We start from the raw sequence: 20,925 nt of genomic DNA on the forward strand, positions 1-20,925 counted from the left end.
AATTTACTTTCCACGTGGGCCATAGGTTGGACCTGGCTGTGAATCAACTGTAAGCCCCTCATTCGAGAATTAGGAGGGAGTGATTTTCTTTTACCCTGACAAATAATCATCTGTTGTTTTGCAGAAGAGCGTTATGCACATTTTTTTCCCCTTAAATTTTCCCTATCTTTGTTTACATGGTCACAGTAGTTGAATATCCAAAGAACACCGACATTTTGAACAGTTTCAAAAAAAAAAAAAAAAAAAATCAAATTTAAGAACTAGTGACAACATTGATGACGAGAGCAGGAAAATGGGGACAACGAAAGTATTAAATCTTCTAAACATGAAATGCTGGCATTTGGGGAGAATGAAGTTAGAAAATTGTCAATTATGCTTCAGTTAAATGAAAGAGATACAATTTGTGCATTTCAGGAATACCTAATCGAAAAGACGGTTTCGGAAAAATTTAAGAGCATTTGATGAACACTCTGAGTATGATACCAATTTCATCAAGTGAATGTGAACGAGGATTTTCACAAATGAATGTGATCATCAGCCTAACCAAAGCTTCATCGATGACAAAAACAATTTCTTCACTACTACCTCTTAATTAAAATTGTAGACCCTCTGCTGACACGCTTCGATGCAGCAAATATGACATTTCGTGGCTGCTTCGGAAACGTCATTCAGCAACAGACACAAACGGTAAGAAGTCGGCATAGTATGTTGGATGAGAACTCAATAAAAATTTGGAATTTCTATAAAAACTTTATTATGAAATATTATTTTTGCTTATTTTTTTTACAAATTTTTACTTATTACTTATTTTTTAAACATGTACTTATTTTTTTATATACTTGAATAATAAATTTATTCTTGATAAACTGTGTGTTAATATACTTAATTTGTTGTTCTTATTCCAAAAACATTACTACCAAGTAACAATATCAGGAAATAATTTTTTAGAGTACTGTACTTTTCATGTACTTTTAATTTTCAATTTTTCCTGTTAGCAAAGAATGAGTACCAGCACATATTTTTTTACAAAAAAAGCTCTGGTTATATCTTTATTTAAATTCCACAGTAGTACACTGTGATTGTTGCCACCCAGTGGGTCTTTTATCTGTAGATTCTTAATGCATGAAGAATCACTGCTGATAACCAGATCAAGAGTATTGCTTCCTCTTGTTACCTCTCTAACATGCTGCTGTAGAAAACTGTATGATTGATGCATTGAATGCACTTTTGAAACATCAAGGCTTACTATTTACACTTTTTTGTGTGTTAAACTAGTATGAAACTTCAACTAGTGTGTGTAGAATTTGTTTATTAGCTGAAATAGCTCAGAATACCTAGACTTTCTAATGATCTTCACACATGCATATTTAAGCACTTGACTGTGCTCCATCTTGTTGTTGGGATTGAGGCATTTAAGAATTCCTGTGTTATTCAATAAGATATGAATCCAAGCCTCTTGAAAAAAGTGACTAATGGTGAAACCATTATACCACACTATCACAGGGAACTTAGTTTTCAGATTAGTCATTCAGTGCCTTAGTTCTGAATGTGCAAGGTGGAGATTTCATCTCAGAACCAGAAAAGTTACCACACACACAAAGAATCTTCTATTATTGATTAAAAATAATGTAAATGTCCTAAAAACATTCACTAAATATTGTTTAGTGAATTGTTAGCTCACTATTTTCAAATTGTGAAACTCAAATGGAGTATTTCACTGCTTATTATCAGAGTTGCTAATTCTCATTCATTCACAAACAGCAATTTGACAATTCCATGACCTAAAAAATTTCTCAATGTTGTTGGAGTGTGGAGTGAGCAAGAGCTAGGTATGTTAGAAGGCCTAGCAGAAAGACATTCTGGATAAAATTTGCATACACATTAACCATTTTCAGTTATCTCACATGTCAGGAATATAATCAGAAAAATGAAGGTGGATACCAGATTAATCCAACTTCTTATCCTAAACTGGAACTTACAAGTCATTCTTGAACCTTCAGAAATAGCCAATGTACTGAGAGGAAACCTTGCCCAAAGCAACTACCTCATTTATTCCTGGTTTCCAAAGTTACAAAGCAAGAATGAGAGAAATAAGTTAAATTTTTCCACAATTCACCTTTAACAATCCATGAACTGAAACTTCACTCTCAAGACAAAGCAAAGTGCAGTATGGTGTTGAAACAGCTTGGTGTGATTGTGAAACTCGATCAGTCCCAAAGAATTTTACAGGAATTAAACAAAACCTTCCTGGAAATTCAGTTTGTTTTCAGATAATTGGCAACATGCAATAGTAATAGCCTTCCTGAAACCGGGAAAGGATCTATCAGACTCATTCATTTACTGTTCAATTGCTTTAACAAGGTGTCTGGGAAAAGTCATGGAGAAAATGATCAGTGCCTGCCACATGGTTTTAGAACAGTAATAACCTTCTCAGTTCAGCACAAAATGGCTTTAGGAAGAACTAATCAAACTAGATTTGCTTATCAAATTAGGAAACAATGTATGTATACCTTCTTCCAATAAGAAAATCAGGTTGTAGTCTATTTTGATATAGAAAAAAAAAAAAAGCATGTGATACAGCATGGCATTATGGAATTTTTCAAAACCTATATCTCTTTGGATTCAGAAGACACTTTCCTTGTTATATCCAAAATATCTTACAACATAGGACTTTTCAGGTTCCAGTGTAGACTGTTCTTTCAAAAGTTATTCACACAAAGTGTGCCACAGTGCCAAGCTGTACCCTTTTTTGTTCTCAAAATAAACACTATAACTACCAGATATCACTTTGTGTTGACCAGTATTTTTTACTGCTCCCAAAATATGCAAACTATAGAATGTCAGCTACTAGGAGCAGAAAGCAAAGTAAGAAAATGGGAACCAGCAGCTTCTGGTTCTCCACACAGAATACTATACATATACAGTTTAGTGGGTTAGTAGAAAACAAAACCTACTTCCTGATTTTGAACAACTGCAACTTGACAGACAGATGGTCTCTGTAGTGACAAGTGTAAAATTCTTAGGTATAATCTTAGATAAGAAAGTGACATTTCTTTAACACATAAAAAAACTCTTAACTTTAATGCCTCAAGAAACCAAACTTAGTCTGTTCTGCAACAATGTTGGGTGTAAATAGATATATGCTTCTTAAACTTTACTAACCAATAGTTCATTCTAAACCATACTGTGGAGCACTATGGACTCAGTGAAACCAGGTGCACTAAGATGGTTAGATTACCCCAGTTCTTATTATACCTTTGCAGCTAACTCACACCATGCAGATTCTGTACTAGCATGCATAACTTCTGAATTATGCATGCTTTTAGTAAGACATATGACCTAACTACCCCTTCTTTCTTCCACCTGAACCATGTGCAAACATGGTTCAGGTGGAACATCCTGTGTACTGCCAAATTAGCAGCATACGTAGTGTGACTAATGAAATGAACTTTAATTTAATTTATCTGTCATTCTTGTAAATTTCAGAATAAAAATATCTGATTTATATATAAGCATGACTTTGTGACAGTAGTATCAGCAAGCAAAAATTGTCAGCATAAAAAAAAAAAAAAAAAAATAATCCCTTTTACTCATTTCATTTTCCCATTCCTTCTAATAATTTCTACAGTATTTCTTTAAATTTATTTAAATTATCCACTTTTACAGCACTAACTAACTAGGTGGAGATTTATTATAACAGTCATTTGCTCTCTGGCATAAAGCAAATTTCTCCATGTTATTCCACACTATCCTTTTTCAAATTAAATTTACGATCCTTCTTGTGTTTAACTCAGAAAGGGTAAAGATGCTGTCAGAATTTAGTTTGTTTATTATACAGATTGGCCCAAAGTTGAATTGTTTTTTCAACCTTCCTATATATATGCAGTATAACAGTTAGGATATGTTCCATTAGTTTGTGTTATGTTGGCCTATTCATTAGATAAGTTTTTATAATACCAAGAAGGTGTGTAAATCCTTTTTAAATGTTTTAAAGCGTCAATATAAAGAAAGTTGTTGCAAGTGCATTATGAGTATTTTGTGTGTATCCTTTCTTGCAGTTCCCCTTTAGGCTATGTGGGACTTAACTGGTGATTAAAGTGGATGTCTGAATTATTTTTGCTATTTATTTTATTGATCTATAAATAATATAAACTGTTATGCAAGTCTTGAAATTATTCTAAACTTATAAAATATATGAAAGGAAATTCAAATTTATAAATGATATATATGAACTATGATATATGCACTTCATATTATTAAGAAGTTATTTATTCTAACCTCTATAAATATTTATTTTCCATAGGGAAAAACAATAAAACTCAGTTGAATGATAATGATGAAATTTCACTTTTATTTGTTAAAAATAAAGGTAAGTTTTAACTATATTTTTTCTGACTGTTAAAATTTAAATGTATATTTGGCAGTATTTTAGTGGTTTGAACAGTAACATTTCCATATGGTTTATTCATACAAGGGCATTCTAATAGGGGTGAAAGACTGGAAGGAGTCTAGGAATTAGGCATCCGCTTCCCTCAAAAAAGTAGAGATTCCAAAAATCAGTAATATTTCTTTACAAAACTAACACACTGAACATATCACAAACTATGGGAAAATCCAACTTATAAGAAATACTGAAAAGTTTTTTTCAGTATTTCTTAGAGGCCTGCCAGTAACAAAACATACCTACGCTAGCCACTCACAATTCTAGAGAATTTGCCATATGATTACTGTCCATCAGACCCAAACCATTGTTATTAGCATATATCTTGAACACTTTCAGTGTTCCATTTTTACTTTTGTAAAGATGACTTCAGTGGTCTGAGACAGTTTTTAAACTCTATACAGTGGGACAAACTGATGATGTTACCAACAGCAAATTCTAAATGGGAAGCATTCAAAGAATTAATCTTGGAAGCTACTAGACTTTTCATACAAACTAAGAAATATTGATCAAGGTTTAGGCCTAAATGGATGTCAGATAAACTAATGAGACTCCTGGCAGAGAAGAAAAATGCATGGGATGCATATAAACTATCAGGCGACATGGAAGCGTGTGGTAAATATAAGCTGGTCGTTAATCAAGTCGCAAAGGAGTTTACACAGGCAAAGGCAGATTATGAGAAATCCTTGGCAAAAGATGCAAAGAATTCTTTACTTATGTAAACTCTAGAAGGAAGGGGACGAATCAGGGTGCTCCACTTCATATTGATGGTTCGACTGTTAATGATCCTGTTCAGGTAGATGACAGACTGAATGAGTATTTCGCATCTACATTCACACATGAGGATATATTCAGGGAGAGGAATCCCAGAAGTTTATCAGACTCTGGAAGGGAGCTAAATGATTTTGTATGACAGAGAGTAAAGTGGAAGTGAAATTGTTGAAGTTGAACAAGAAAAGCACCTGGGGAGGGGATGGGCACTATCCAGCACATATGAAGGAGGCAGCACAGGAAGTAAGCAAACCCTTAGCTATAAGAGCTTCCTTGGGCTCAGAGGAGGTCCCATGAACTGGAGATGTGCAAATGTATCTCCAATTCACAAAGGGAATCAAAGGGTGACACAAGTAACTACAGACCTATTAGTTTAACTTCTGTTCCATGAAAATTGGAGGCACTGGCTAAAGAGCCACTGCAGGATCTAGATAAGACTGCAGTTATAGTTCAGACACAGCATGGGTTTGTTAAGGGGCAGTCTTATCTGACCAATTTGATTCGATACTATGATGTGGTCACAAAGGAACTGGATGCAAAAAATAATTTTGATATCATATACTTGGTTTTAGGAAAGCTTTCAATACTGTTGCACATGGAAGACTACTGTACAAATTGGAGCAGGGTGGCATTAAGGGCAAATTGCTGTTAAGGATAAAGGGGTGGTCGAGTGGGAGAAGACAGAGTGGAAATCAATGAACACTGCGATTTGTGGACTAATGTTATTAGTGGAGTCCCCCAGGGTTCAGTGTTGGGCCCATTGTTGTTTTCTATATTTATTAGTGATATTGATGAAGGTATATCAGGCTTAATATCCAATTTTGCAGATGATATGAAGGTTAGCAATGTTGTTAATGACACTATGACAGTACCCTACTGCAACAGGATCTAGAAAAGTTGAGCAGATGGGCTGAGAGGTGGCAACTGAAGTTTAACATTGACAAATGTAAAGTACTGCATACATGTAGCAGTAACCTCAGAGTAACATATCAACTACACTCTGGAGAATGAAAAAGACTTTCTAGTAGCTTTAGTTGTGTTGAAAGTAACATTTAGGATAAATAGTTTTGTGACCTCTCCCTTTTTAGTGGAATTAGTCCAGCAAATCTTCCATGACCAAAGTAGCTCCTTTCATCATCTTTTCATTTCAAGTTTTGAATCAACTTCATTACTGATGGTGATTCTCAGGTTGCTACTTGGAAGGCCTTTACAAAGGTGGTAATGTAGGTCTAATGGGAGGGAACCATGAGGATCTGTAGAGCAATAGCATGGGTTTGTTAAGGGAAAGTCTTGTCTGACAAATTTGATAGGATATTATGATGTGGTTACAAAGGAACTGGATGCAAAAAATAATTTTGATATCATATCTTTGGATTTCAGGAAAGCTTTTGACACTGTTGCGCATGGAAGACTATTGTACAAATTGGAGCAGAATGGTATTAAGGGTAAGTTGCTACAATGGATAAAAGGATGGTTGAGTGGGAGAAGACAGAGGGTGGTAATCAATGGGTGCTGCTCTTCGTGGACTAATGTTATTAGTGGAGTCCCACAGGGTTCGGTGTTAGGTCCACTGTTGTTTTGTATATTTATCAATGATATTGATGAAGTTATATCAGGCTTAATGTCGAAGTTTGCAGATGATACAAAGGTTGGCAGGGTTGTTAATGACAGTACAGGGCAGGTCATGGGGTTTTGTCAATGATATAGTAGCTCATGGTGTCTTGTCAATTATATACAGGAATTTATCTAGCAGGTAAAAGGAGGTGATTATCCCTCTGTATAAGGCAATGGTCAGGCCAGGCAATGGTCAGGCCACGCCTTGAGTACTGCGTACAGGTCTGGAGGCCTCATTTTAGGAAGGATGTAGATTTACTTGAGCATGTACAGAGAAGGGCAACAATATTGGTGAGGGGAATGAAGGGATCCTCTTACCAAGAGAGGCTTAAGTTCTGCAAATTGCAGTGGCTGGAGACTAGGCACCTGCGCGGTGATCTGATTGAGGTGTATAAGGCCTTGAATGGGTTGAGCATGCTGAATTCTGATGGGATCCTTCCACTTGTTCAGATTACGAACCTAAGGGGGCATAAATTCAAATTAAGAAAAGACAGATGTAGATTAGATGTGCGGAAATTTGCCTTTAGCCAGCGGGTGGTTAATTGCTGGAACAAATTTCCATCTGTCGTTGTGGAAGTTGATAGGTTGAATAAATTTAAGGAGGAACTGGACAGGCATTTGGAGGGAATGGTGTGATTTTTTTTTTTTTTTGGCTGATGCTGCATAAGCTCCTACACTTGCTTTCTTGCATCAAATGCCACTGCTGCTACTACTACTACTACTACTAATAATAGTTGGGACAGCGTGACAAGCCCTAGTCATTGCAGACAAGTAGTTTGAAATTGAGTTGGGTCTAGTTTTTGAGGTCTCCTTTGTAGCAATGAAGTACCAGAGCTCAGCCCTGTAGTTAGTGAGGGGAATGAAGACTGTTTTATAAAGGAGAGTCAGTGTCTTAAAATTAAGACCCTAGTCCTGTTTAGGTACCTGAACCAGTTGAGCAATGATTTTTTTTTCCACTTTTGGCAAAATGTAAATTAGATGTTGGTTGAAAGTCAAAGTAAGAAAGTTAAAGTTGAAGAACAGGGTATCTACCCTGTTTTTCAAGCAATCAAATTTGTCGAACAAAATGCTAAATTACCACTGTACCCGGCATGCAGAGAAGCATCACCTGTGGCTGTGTGTCTGCAGTTGGGTCTGCATAAATACCACTCATAGTACATGAAATAAGGCCATGATTAGTAGGAGAACCCCATCATCAGTTCTCTTGAGCCAAAGCATTCTCACTGCTTTGGATCACATGCTTTGCTGCTCTAGTCCAAGGCATAATTACACTTAAAAAAATTTAACTTAGTCCTACAGCACTGTATCTGGATACTACCATCTACTGCTGTACCTAATACCATGCTATAATCAGTTTAAGTTGTTTAAATGTGTGTGAATGGCAGGTCATTTGTGTAAACTATGCAGTGACTGAGTGTGTGAGAGAATGTAGTGTTAGGTGCAAATCATTCTGCCCTAAATATATGTCATAAAAAAAAAGTGTGTACCTGTGTATATGTAAGTATGACAGGTGGGCCGAGTACGTGTAGAGCATGCGTTGTTCTGACAGGACCCCCAATTGGACTGCAGTGGGGACATCCTACCAGGAAACTCTCCCTGCATTGCTGATTTATTATCCCCCCCTCTTCTGAGGCATGGCATGGGATCTGCAGACACTGGCTTTAGCTGTGGGATTTGAAACAGAGAAGTACTATACATCTACAGTGTGATCCCCTGCCCCCATGTAGGGCACTCTGGCCCTGTGACTTTATTCCCCTTTAATACCTGTCTCCTACCCCACTTCTCATCCAAACCTTTTTTCCTGGTGGACTCTACCCCATAAAATTTACCATTCTCTTACTCTTAACAGTACCCCATGTCTAGGATGGTCTCCTTTCACAAGGGTGCCCCTCCATTCCTTTAACTCAGTGGTTTTCAACCGAGGTGCCGCAACAACATTCCATGGGTGCCACGTAATTTGGGTTTAAGTTACTTAAACTAATTTTTTTAAATGAATATGTTTATTTCATTATAAAAAGGTGTACAGTATCCTTTTAATTTTATGGTGACCTAATTGATGTTTACTTAGTACCTCTATGTAAAGAATAAAATTATTATTATATACTGTATATATATATATAATTTGTATTATGAAATGTAATTTTGTTTATAATTATATTATTGTAATAACTATCATATAACATATATTTTTTAATATTATATATATACACACACACACACACACACACACACACACACACACACACACACACACACACACACACACACACACACACACACACACACACACACAGCCAGCCAGGCCTCGCATAACGCGAGTTCGATTAACACGATTTTCAGTTAACGGTATTTGAAAAATCACACCACTTTTCACTTTACACGATGCAAATTTCCAGTTAACGTGATCTTCCTTTTTTTTTATGCAATAGTTGAAAAAGATTTGAATTGCGCGTTAAGCTTACCGCGAGTCGAACGGTCAATTAACAAACGTTTGCCTGCTGCCCGCCTCGGTGTGTTCCATCAACCATCGAAAGAAGACGTGTTACTTGTCTCCTGCTAATAAAGTCAATGCACACTTGCATAAAAATTCAAATTTTTAAATGAGCCAAATGAAAATGTTACCGTGAAGGAGATAACAGTAAAAGAATTAGATGAAATCTTTCGTATTGCATAGAACCTCAAACAAAAGGTTTGAGGTTCTATGCGATATTTATTTCACCAGGGCCCAGAGAAGATTGTTGTCGGCTATCGGAAATTGATTGATGAAAAGAGAAAGTCAACACTGTTCAAATATTTCCGCAACAGTCATTTCTCATTGTGTATTTTATGTCAGAGGTTCCCAAACTTTCTCGGTTCACGGTGCCCTTAGTGTCTCAGTAATTTTTTCAAGGTGCACCCAGACCAAAAGAAATACCTAACAGTTCCGTTTAGTAGTTAGGTCCAAACAATAAGAAATGTTGAAACTGTGAACTACCTCGAGCTAGTAGTTCACACGGTGTCTGACAGATGTCGAGTATCGCTGTGTTTCCCCTCGAAAATTTAAAATATTCCGCGGTACACAGTTTGGGAACTGCTGTTTTATGCAATAAACATTTAACTCCATAATTATTTTCATTATCTTTTACATTGTATACAGTTAAAAAGTTATTTAAAAGATATTTCTAAAATTCTTTATGGACATTCCAGAAGGTCAAGGACCAATTATAATTTTTCCTATTGATTATTATATTCGATTAATGCGTTTCCGTTTTGCGCGATGCGCTTGCGGGACGAATTAATTGCGTTAATCGAGGCCAGCCTGTATATATATATATATATATATATATATATATATATATAGTAGACTCCCAGTTAACTGGCACCCATGGGGATTGGTAAATGCCAGATAACTGTAGTTTCTGGTTGCTTGAGAGTTAGTATTAAAAAAAAATACTTGACTATTATACTAAGCCCAATACTTAGAAAATTAAGACAAACATAGAAAAATTTTACTAAAGAAACTAAGTTTTATTATAGAAACCGCTTTTTGAATATAGTAACTTACAAAAAAACACACTCAAAACTGTTGCAGTAGGTAGAGAGTTCACTGGGTAGACATCACATGAGGATAGTCAGGATCTGCTGATGTAGCTGGGACAGGATCAGGAGGGTCTGTAGATGGTTTTGGATCTGCATCAGTAGATGATGTTGTGCTGCCAAACTTGCTTTCAGCATTCTTCAAAAATGAATGAATATCACCTTGCTTTGAGGTCTTACGTCTCTCAGACAGTCAAGTTATGCATGATGTGGAGCTGTATAAGATGCTGAGAAGTGAAGAAGGTTGCTGTTCTGTAAAAGCTATTAAAGTTTCAAATGCTGCAGTAGCTCTCTGCCAGGATACTTTTCCCACCTGACACACATCGTCATTGCTTTGTTCTTCCTCCCTCTGCAACTTTCATTTTTCCATGATTCACAACAGCTTCTATAATGTCTTCCGTATTCAGTGTATGAGTTACTGGTATATCTTCATCCACAACAAGCCAGTCATTGACTTCATCTCGAGGCAAATTCATTTCGTCAACTAACTCACAGATTTCATCATAAACAGTGCTATTGACAGCTGCACTATTGCCTGGAAACTCCTCAAATTCGACGGAGGAGGAGGACTTCTCAAATATCACAGCTGGCCACAACTTTCTCCATTTCCATAATGTTTCATTTCTCACAGAGTTCCAAGCACAACTGATAGTGTAGATAGCATCTTTGAGGTTATATTTAATTTTTACGGGACAGAATTAGTCAAAATTAGTCATTTTCCGCATGAAGTCTCACCTGTAAAACATTTTTATGTTTTGCATCACCCCTGATCCATTGGTCGTATCAGTCTTGTGACGTTAGCTGGAAGATAACACACAAAAATGTTGCCATTAACTAGCTCTTCAGCAGGAGGATGTGTGCAACAGTTATCCAAGAGCAACAAAACTTTACTATTCTCTGGTAATCCTTTCTTTCGTAAATTTTCTTTAACACTAGGGACAAATGAATAATGAAACCACTTGGTAAAGATTCCTGCGTCCATCCAACTGTTACTCTGTGCATGATAATGTATGGGAAGGTTACTTACATGTTTAAAGCACCTTGGTTAGCAAATTTGCTGACCACACACACACAGCAAATGTTTGTGCAAATGCATCAGGAAATCTTATGATTTCCTGATGCATTTGCACAAACGAGCACAGTAACACCCTCTTTATTTTGCTTAAACCCATAAGCTGCCTTCTCATTACCATCAAACAAAGTAGAATTAGGCAGACACTTCCACATTAGTCCTATCTCATCTGCATTATAATTCTGTTCTGGGGTCAAGTAATTTTTTTCCACTATTTCACTAAACACCTCACGAAATGAAGCAGCAGCCTGAAAATCAGCCGATTTCTGCCTCCCTGACAAATCTAGCTTACGAATGCCGTGATGAACCTTGAATCGAGTAAGCTAGCCACTTGAAAATGAACACTTACCTTCAATTTTCATTTTCTCATGAAATTCTTTCGCTTTTTCTTGCAACATGTGTCCAGAAATGCAACCACCCTCAGATCTTTTCAGCGAAAATGACTCATACAGGGCTTGGTCAAGCACTTCCATTCTCGGTGTATGAAGAGTATGACGCTTCTCTACACTCTTGACACTCTCTGACTTGGCATAAAACTCCTTTATTTTCTGAGATTGAGCCTTAATGTCATAGATCGTTGACGAGCCAACATTAAATTCTTCCCCGACACTGCACAACTTTCACCTTTCTAAAGCCTCTTGCATATTTCCATCTTCTGCTTGAGGGTAAGCACTACACGTTTACACTTACTTGCTACCTGTTTCGGCATACTAGGGGTTGAAAGAGAACACAGAATTTGAATAACAATAAATCAACCAGTATATTTACACAGTGAATTGTCAGGAGTGAGAGACAAACATGTGATGAGGGACGCATGTGCGTGTACTCACAGCGCAAAGCGGCATGCCAAGTTTGAATCGTTTTATCTAGAAATTAATATGTATCATTTTAATTTTTCAACTACCTACTATTTCCAAGATTTTTTGCCGGTTGCTTGAATTCCGGTTAACAGAGATTCTGCTGTATGTATATACAACACGAGTCTATATAACACATTATTATAACTTATACACGGACGCACACAGGGAGAGAATCAGATCTAACAGGCAGAATATTGAGTAGGGGTGCCGCAAAATAAAATAAATTACTTAGAGGTGCCGTTATTAAAAAAAAAAGGCTGAAAACCACTACTTTAACTACTTTAACGATTATAGGGCCCCAGGTATATGTGTAAGGGAAATGTGTACTTCAATGGCTGGATACTATTCACCATCAGGTGACATGTATTGTAGTTGAAGAAATTTTGAATGTCTTTATGTTTTTAAACTGAAATTCCTGCCAGACCATCCCACTTGGACGTCAATTTTTGAGCCAAGCTAGGAAAACCTTTGCAGTACTCACCAGATTTCCAGCTGTTCATTTGGTATTCATATTGTCCAAGAGCTACCCTGATATGTCGATTCTGAGTAGCTCTTGTTCATTCGGTATTCATATTGTCCAAGAGCTACTCAGAATCGACATATCAGGGTAGACATTTTTTGCCCATGGCAATAGCCAATCACTTAAAGGAAACCATTGGTCACTGTCACTAAGGCACCTCTTCCACCCTGAATGTTCACATACCAACATGCAGTTTCTCCCCTAAGAGCTGAGGAAAATCTATTACTCCATTGGTTGCCTACTTGCAACTCTATTCAGCATACCAAGCCAAACACTCTGACTTCTTGCTAATTCGTATTAATGGCTCAAAGCGAGAACTGTTATTGTTGCCGTCTTTCCAGACATAATATTTTTGCAGATTTCCCAAGTGCAGCATATACGCTGCAGAGTTGCATGCTGTAGTTGGCATTGAATCATATACGAACCTTCCACCACTAAAACTTTATCATAGACACTGATTCTCTAAGTTAGTTGCAAGCCTTTTTAGTGATAGGTATAATTATCATTCAAGCTTGTCCCTGGTAAGAAGAAGCTATGTTATCTTTCAGAACATGAATTTGATATTCACTTCTGTTGGATTCTCAGCCATATTGGAATCACGAGAAATGATCTGGCCAACTTTGCAGCCAAACCAGCAGTGACCCTTGCCTGATAGTTCCGTATACAAGATTACCAACAAGTAATCCAAAAAAACTCTGCTCTCCCAATGGCAACATTCGTGACATGGATAGACCTCAAACAAATTATATGAAATTAAGCCTGACATTAAACTTTGGCAGTGCAGGAACCATAGAGAGGAAGAATCTGTCCCGGAACCATAGAGAGGAAGTTGTTCTTGCTCAGCTCTGCATAGGACATAGTCATCTTAACATTCTTTTCTGCTGAGGATGGATGACCCTCCTATGTGTGAGCAATGTGATACTATTTTAACTGCCAAGCATATTTTTATCAAATGCATAAAATTTTAATTATGCGTTGTGTATGTTTTTGCACTTTTAGGCATCTGACTGAGATCTTACACACTTAGATTTTATCAGACAAATATAATGTCAGAAAATTTTAAACCTTTACAAGTTATTAACCTGTAAAAATATATATAAATGAGTTTTTAATAGTTACCATATATACACTCTTAATATTTATTTGTTTTTATTAACATTTACCACCATTAAGTTTTTTATACATTGTCATGGTTAGCTTTTAGGTTGCCTATAACTTTTAATATATCCAGTTTTTGACTTGGCACATTGTGGCCTAAGTTGCCAGTGCAGCATAAAAAACACTCAGTCAATCAATCTTAGCATGCCATATATTGAAGTTTTTCCAACTACTGTATTATGAAAAATTCTTCTGTAAATTGTTGATCTCTGTGGGTGCTGTGGTAACATTTGCCTTTGCTCAGTCTTATTGTACAGCTTTTACATTTTAATGTTTTGCATGTAAGTACGCTTTTGTATCCTTTTCTTAGTAAATTTTTTACTTTATTCCAGTAAAATTTCAGTGTTCTGAAATTTAAAAAAAAGTGTAGTACTCATATTTTAACTAACTAAAATTGATAAAAATAAAATCTCATGAGTTATACATGATAGTAATTTTTTCTTTTAAAAGATGTTTAGTATAACAGTAAGTTCAAATAAATTTAGGGCAAAGCCTTCCTTACATTTCGAGGGTACAGCTCTAAAACGGTGTTCGCAGGCCAGCCGCTAGTTAGTAAAGAGTTACCAATAGGACCGAACCTATTGGTAACTCTTTAGGAGGCTTCCGGATCAGCTAGTATATAATCTTGCTACCTCTACTCTGCCAGATAGTGACTGCAGGGAGTCCGGGTAGTGTGTATGTGGGGGATATTGTCGAGGCCACGTTATGTCAATGATCTGGGTATATTCTTACCATGTGTAAGCCATATCCAAAAATTTCATTACTTCATACAGCATGTCCCCCCCCCCCCAATTTTTTTTTTTTTTTTTTTTTTTTACTATTGAATACACCATGAATTGTCAAACTAGTAGAGTAAGCTTATCTGCGAAAAGATCTAAACCTCCCAAACACTTCCTAGTTCATTTCACAAATATACATGGTCTCAATTCTAATCTCAATGATGTCCATTTCTACTTGCAGTCTACCAAACATTTTCTGACAGAATCTCAGTTATCGGTTGATTCAACTACTGCTCATCTCAGTTTCCCAAATTATTTGCTATATGATTCCTTTCGCCTCAAAGGTGGTACTTGTGCATATGTCCATTCCGATATTCCATGTAAGACAATTGGTAATTTGGAATCTCCTCTCTTCGATCTTCTCTGGCTTAAAATCTCTCTACCTCATTGTGTCAAATTCATCTGTTGTCTCTACCGTTCTCCCAACTCCACTAATCACTTGGAGCTCTTTAACTTCCTCTGTTTGCAACTTGACTTTCTCCAGTCGAACTTTCCTAACAGTGAGGTAATTTTCCTTGGTGATTTTAATATTCACAACTCCAGCTGGCTTCCTTTTCTAGTCACACTGACCCAATTGGTCGAGATGCTGAAGCTTTTGCAGGCGTCTCCCTAGCCAGGTGGGAAGGAGCAGTAGTGCGTAGCACACGCTTCTTGATTAGACCGGGGTTCGAGCCCGTCACCACCAAATACGGAGGATGCGGAAAGGTCAGGGAATGACCACCGCATATCCCCGGAGCAATATGGCCTTAGTTGCTAATGCTCCAAAAAACCAAATAACAAACAAATAACAAACAGCTGAAGCTTTTGCAATTACTAATGGCCTTGCACAGATTGTTCATTTACCTACAAGAATACCGGACAATCCATACAGCCAACACACTTAATCTTTTTCTCACAAACAACCCTTCTAAGTACACGGTCAAAGTGAGCGGTCCTTTAGGCACCTCAGATCACAACTTAGTGATTGTCTCTTCTCCAATGGAGCCTTTATCTTATGGCTATTCCAAACCTCGTGTTGTTTGGCATTACAAGAATGCAAAATGGGATGACCTGCGAGATTTCTTTTCTTCTTTTCCTTGGTTGGATCACTGTTTCAAAACTTCTGATGTCAATGTTTGCTTAGATCGTATCAGTGAAATTAGTCGCATGGTGCAAGAAAGCCTATGGCTTATGCTGCACCAGCCAAAAAAAAAAAAAAAACGAAACCCGAATAAAACAATGATATATAAAAAAAAAATAAATAAAAATAATAATAATAATTAATAAAAGAAAAGGAAATTAAACCTATCATCCTATGCGCTTCCCTCACCCGAAGGTACTATCCAGATGACGTTTGAATTTCCCCAAACTGTCAGCCTCTACTACCCATGTAGGCAACTTATTCCAGTAATTTATAACTCGCTGGCTAAAATAAAACTTCCTGCAGTCCAATCTAAACATTTCCCTCCATAACTTGAATTTATGTCCCCTAGTTCTAGCATCATTTATAATCTTGAAAATTTCGTCCTCATTCATTTTACTGATGCCTCTCAGAGCCTTAAACACCTCAATCAAATCTTCTCTAACGTGTCTAGTTTCCAAACTCTGCAACCCACATATTCAAAGTCTTTCTTCATAAGGACGCCCTTTTACCGATCTCACCAGGCGAGTTACCCATCTTTGCACCCTTTCAAGAAGCTCGATGTCTTTCTTTAGGTGCGGTCTCCATACTTGAACACAGTATTCCAAGTGGGGTCTAAGAAAAGCCTTATATAATGGGATTATCACGTCCCTATCTCTACTTGCAAAAGTTCGATAGATCATCGATAGGACACCATGGGCCTTCCTTGCAACCTGTTTACAATGCTCAGAGAATTTCATGTCTGACCGTATCGTAACACCCAAGTCCCTTTCCTCCAGTATTGGGTTTAGTTGAACTCCACCAAGTGAATAAGTTATTTTGGGATTACTGTTTCCCAGGTGTAATACCTTACACTTTGTTGCATTAAAGCATAGCTGCCATTTTTCTGACCATTCCTAAAGTCTATCTAGGTGTCCCTGAAGAAGCTCAGCTTGACAGTGATCATTAACTACTCTACCAATTTTAACACCATCTGCAAATTTAGACATCACGCCCTCTATCCCTTCATCAATGTCGTTTATGAAAATTAAAACAACAGTGGTCCTAATACTGATCCTTGGGGAACCCCACTTCTTATATCAACCCAGTCTGAGGAATAGCCATTTATCACAACCCTCTGCCTCCTGCCCTGAAGCCATCCTGCTATCGATCTAAGGATTTTCCTGGTGATTCCAGTCTGTTCCAGCTTATAAAGCAACTGCTCATGTGGGACTGAGTCAAAAGCTTTGTTGAAATCTAAATAAACAATGTCGAAATTATTCCCTAACAGCTCGTGAGTGACCCTTTCAAAATAGCGAACCAGATTTGTTAAACATGATTTTCCCTTTACAAAACCATGCTGAGTATCCTTGAGAATTTCAGTTCGATCCAAATGCTCCTGAATTCCACCCTTGATCATTTCAATTTGATCCAAATGCTCCTGAATTCCACCCTTGATCATTTCAATTTGATCCAAATGCTCCTGAATTCCACCCTTGATCATTGCCTCCATGATTTTCCCTACCACTGAAGTCAGACTGACAGGTCGATAATTTTCCACTTCACTCTTAGAGCCACCCTTATGTATGGGAGATTCATTGGCACTTTTCCAATCGAAGGGAATCTCCCCAGAGTCTAGTGATGCTCGCATAATTAGCCTCAATGGTTCAATGCACTCACTTGCCGCCTCCCTTAAGATTATAGGGTATATTCCATCAACTCCAGGAGCCTTACTGGCCTGTAGGCTAAAAAGTTTTTTCATTAAATAATCTTGCAAAATTTCAGTATCATTAATTACATATTTTTCAACTTCGCTCTCACAATTTCCCATTGCCACAAAAGGTTTTTCATTTGTAAATATCGATGCAAAATAACCGTTGTGTTCATCTGCAACAGCAGATGGTGTATTTAATACTATCCCCTTTCCCTTACGTAAAGGTCCGATCTGGTTTGGCCTGGTCTCCTTGGCATTTATATATGTGAAGAATCCCTCTTTGCTCTGTTTGCTAGTGATTTCTCATAAACTGCCATTGCCTGTCGAACCTTTTCTGTGGCTATATTACAGATCATCGTGTAGCTGTTATAGGCTTCAATACTTTTTATTGCTCTGTAACCTTTCCATGCCACATTTTTCTGCTCAAGTAATGTGGCAACTTCACTATTCATCTAACGTGGAACCCTCCTTGTGGAGTATTTTTTTTTTTTTTTAATGGTAAATATGCATTCAAGGCATCTCTGATTAATGTTTTAAAAGCATAACACAGTTCAATTGTATTCATTCTCTGTGCGATATCTACCCAGTTAATAGAGGCCATGGTAGTACCTTAAGGCAGTGTTTCTCAAATGGTGTGCCGCGAAATTTAGAAATTTCTTCTTCTATGACTACGTAAGTGTGCCGCGAAATTTTTCTTCTTTGGAAAATGTGCTATGAGAGTAAAAAGATTGAGAAACACTGCCTTAAGGCATCGTAATTTCCTTTTCTGAAATTAAAACCCATTCCTTTGCCTTTTACTACTGCTACCGCTCTCATCATCATCCACCGTAGAACTTCGTGATCACTTCCTGCTATTGGTTCCTCTACTGTCAGCGCTGTTATGTCATCTGATTCATGGGTGATGATGAGGTCTAGAATATTCTTTTCTATAGTAGTTTCCCTGACATGTTGATACAAATTACAGTCATCTAGTTGATTTAAAAATTTGTTCCCCATGTTGAGTTTCCTTCCCATTTACTCCAATCAATTAGAGGCAAATTGAAATCACTCATAATAAGACATTGACGCTTACTTGCCCATTCCATTTGCATGTAGAGGCTCTTGTCATAATTTTCACAATCACCTGGTCTGTAGATTACTCCTACTCGCATTATTAGCATTAGCATTACTAGAGGCATATGATGTAAGAAAGCATCAGCCAAAAAAAAGAAGAAGGAAAAAAAAAAAAAAAAAAAAAAAACACTTCCACTTCACCCCTCCGTTCGTTCAAAATACCTGTTCAGCTGAGACTTAAATTTATTTAGGCTATCAACTTCCACAACAAGGGATGGAAATCTGTTCTACCAACCAACTACCCGCTGGCTAAAGGCAAATTTCCGCACATCTATCCTACATCTGTCTCCTCAATCTGAATTTATGCCCTCTCAGGTGATTATTCTGAGCAAGAGGAAGAATCCCATCGGCATTGAGCATGCTGAAACCATTCAAGGCTTTATACACCTCTATCAGATCACCTCGCCGGTGCCTAGTCTCCAGACACTGTAATTTGCAGAACTTAAGCATTTTTTCGTAAGAGCAACCCTTTGTTCCATTCACTAATCTTGTTGCCCTTCTCTGTACTCATTCCAGCAGCTCTACATCCTTCTTGAAATGAGGCCTCCAGACCTGTATACAGTACTCAAGGTGTGGCCTGACCATTGCCTTATACAAGGGAATAATCACCTCCTTATCCTTGCTAGATAAATTCCTGTATATCATTGACAAGAAACCATGAGCTACTCTAGCAGCCTGTCTGCACTGCTCAGAGAATTTCATATCTGCCTGCAGAATTACCCTCAGGTCCTTTTCATTCTCTACCACTGTCAGAGTAGTATCACAGAGTTTATACGTTGCCCTGGAGTTGCTGTTTCCCATATGTAGTACTTTACATTTTTTATGTTAAACTTCATTTGCCACCTCTCAGCCCATCTGCTCAACCTTTCCAGATCCTATTACAGCAGCATAGCGTCAGTAGTGTCCTTAACAACCCTGCCAACCTTTGTATCGTCTGCAAACTTGGACATTAAGCTTGATATACCATCATCAATATTGTTTATAAATACAGAAAACAATAATGGACCCAACACAGAACCCTGAGGGACTCCACTAATAACATTAGTCCACGTTGAGCAGTGTCCATTGATTACCACTCTCTGTCTTCTCCCCCTCAACTACCCCTTTATCCATAGCAGCAATTTGCCTCCAATGCCACACTGCTCCAATTTGTGCAGCAGTCTTCCATGTACAACAGTATCAAAAGCCTTTCTAAGATCCAAGTATATAATATCAAAGTTATTCCCTGCATCCAGTTCTTTTATGACTGCATCATAGTATCCAATCAAATTGGTCAGGCAAGACTTTCCCTTAACAAAACCATGCTGTGTCCGAGCTATAACTGAAGTCTTGTCTAGATGATCCTGCAGTGCTTCTTTAACCAGTGCCTCCATTAATTTTCCTGGAACAGAAGTTAAACTCACAGGTCTATAATTACTTGTGTCAGCCTTTGATCCTCCTTTGTGAATTGGAGTCACATTTGCACATCTCCAATCTATGGGTACCTCCCCTGAGTCCAAGGAAGCGCTCATAATTATGGCTAAGGGTTTGCTTACTTCCTTTGCTGCCTCCTTTAATATAACTGGATAGATCCCATCCATCCCAGGTGCCTTTCTTGTGTTTATCTTAAACAATTTCTCCTCCACTTTACTCAGTTATTACAAGATTATCTAGCTTTCTGCCAGAGTTGAATACACCTCTGGCATTCCCCTCGCTGAATAACTCCTCATTTGTGAATGTCGATGCAAAATATTCATTTAGTTTGTTAGCTACCTGAGCAGGATCGTCATCAGTTGAACCATCGATATCAAGTGGACCAATCTGATTCATCCGCTTCCTTCTAGAGTTAGCATAAGTAAAGAACTCTTTGCTATTTTTCTTTGCGTCCTTTGCTAAAGATATCTCATAATCTGCCTTCTCCTGCCTAGCCTCCTTTGTAACTTGGTTACAGATCAACTTATATCTGTCATAGGTTTCTGTGTCACATGTTAATTTATATGTATCCCATGCATTTTTCTTCTCTGCCATATGTCTCATTAGTTCATCTGACATCCATTTAGGCCTAAACCTTGAACAATATTTCTTAGTTGGTATGTAAAGCCTAGTAGCTTCCAAGATAAGTTCTTTGAATGCTTCTCACTTTGAATTTGCTGTTGGTAACATCATCAGTTGGTCCCACTGTATAGAATTTAAATACTGTCTCAGACCATCGTAGTCGCCTTTACAAAA

General features: G+C 37.5%; 1 protein-coding gene across 1 annotated transcript in view; it reads left to right on the forward strand.

Annotated features, from left to right (window-relative positions):
• The window catches only part of lok (ovarian-specific serine/threonine-protein kinase loki), a 270,142-nt gene that overhangs the window by 77,188 nt on the left and 172,029 nt on the right, over positions 1–20,925 (forward strand). Inside the window, exon 4 of the mRNA XM_090373619.1 lies at positions 4,304–4,369. Coding sequence (XP_090229745.1) covers positions 4,304–4,369 — 66 coding nt within the window. The remainder of the gene's footprint in view (positions 1–4,303; positions 4,370–20,925) is intronic.

The sequence above is a fragment of the Mastigoproctus giganteus genome, chromosome 5, assembly GCF_048544385.1.
Source record: "Mastigoproctus giganteus isolate SK-2022 chromosome 5, ASM4854438v1, whole genome shotgun sequence".
In the NCBI taxonomy this organism is placed as follows: domain Eukaryota; kingdom Metazoa; phylum Arthropoda; class Arachnida; order Uropygi; family Thelyphonidae; genus Mastigoproctus; species Mastigoproctus giganteus.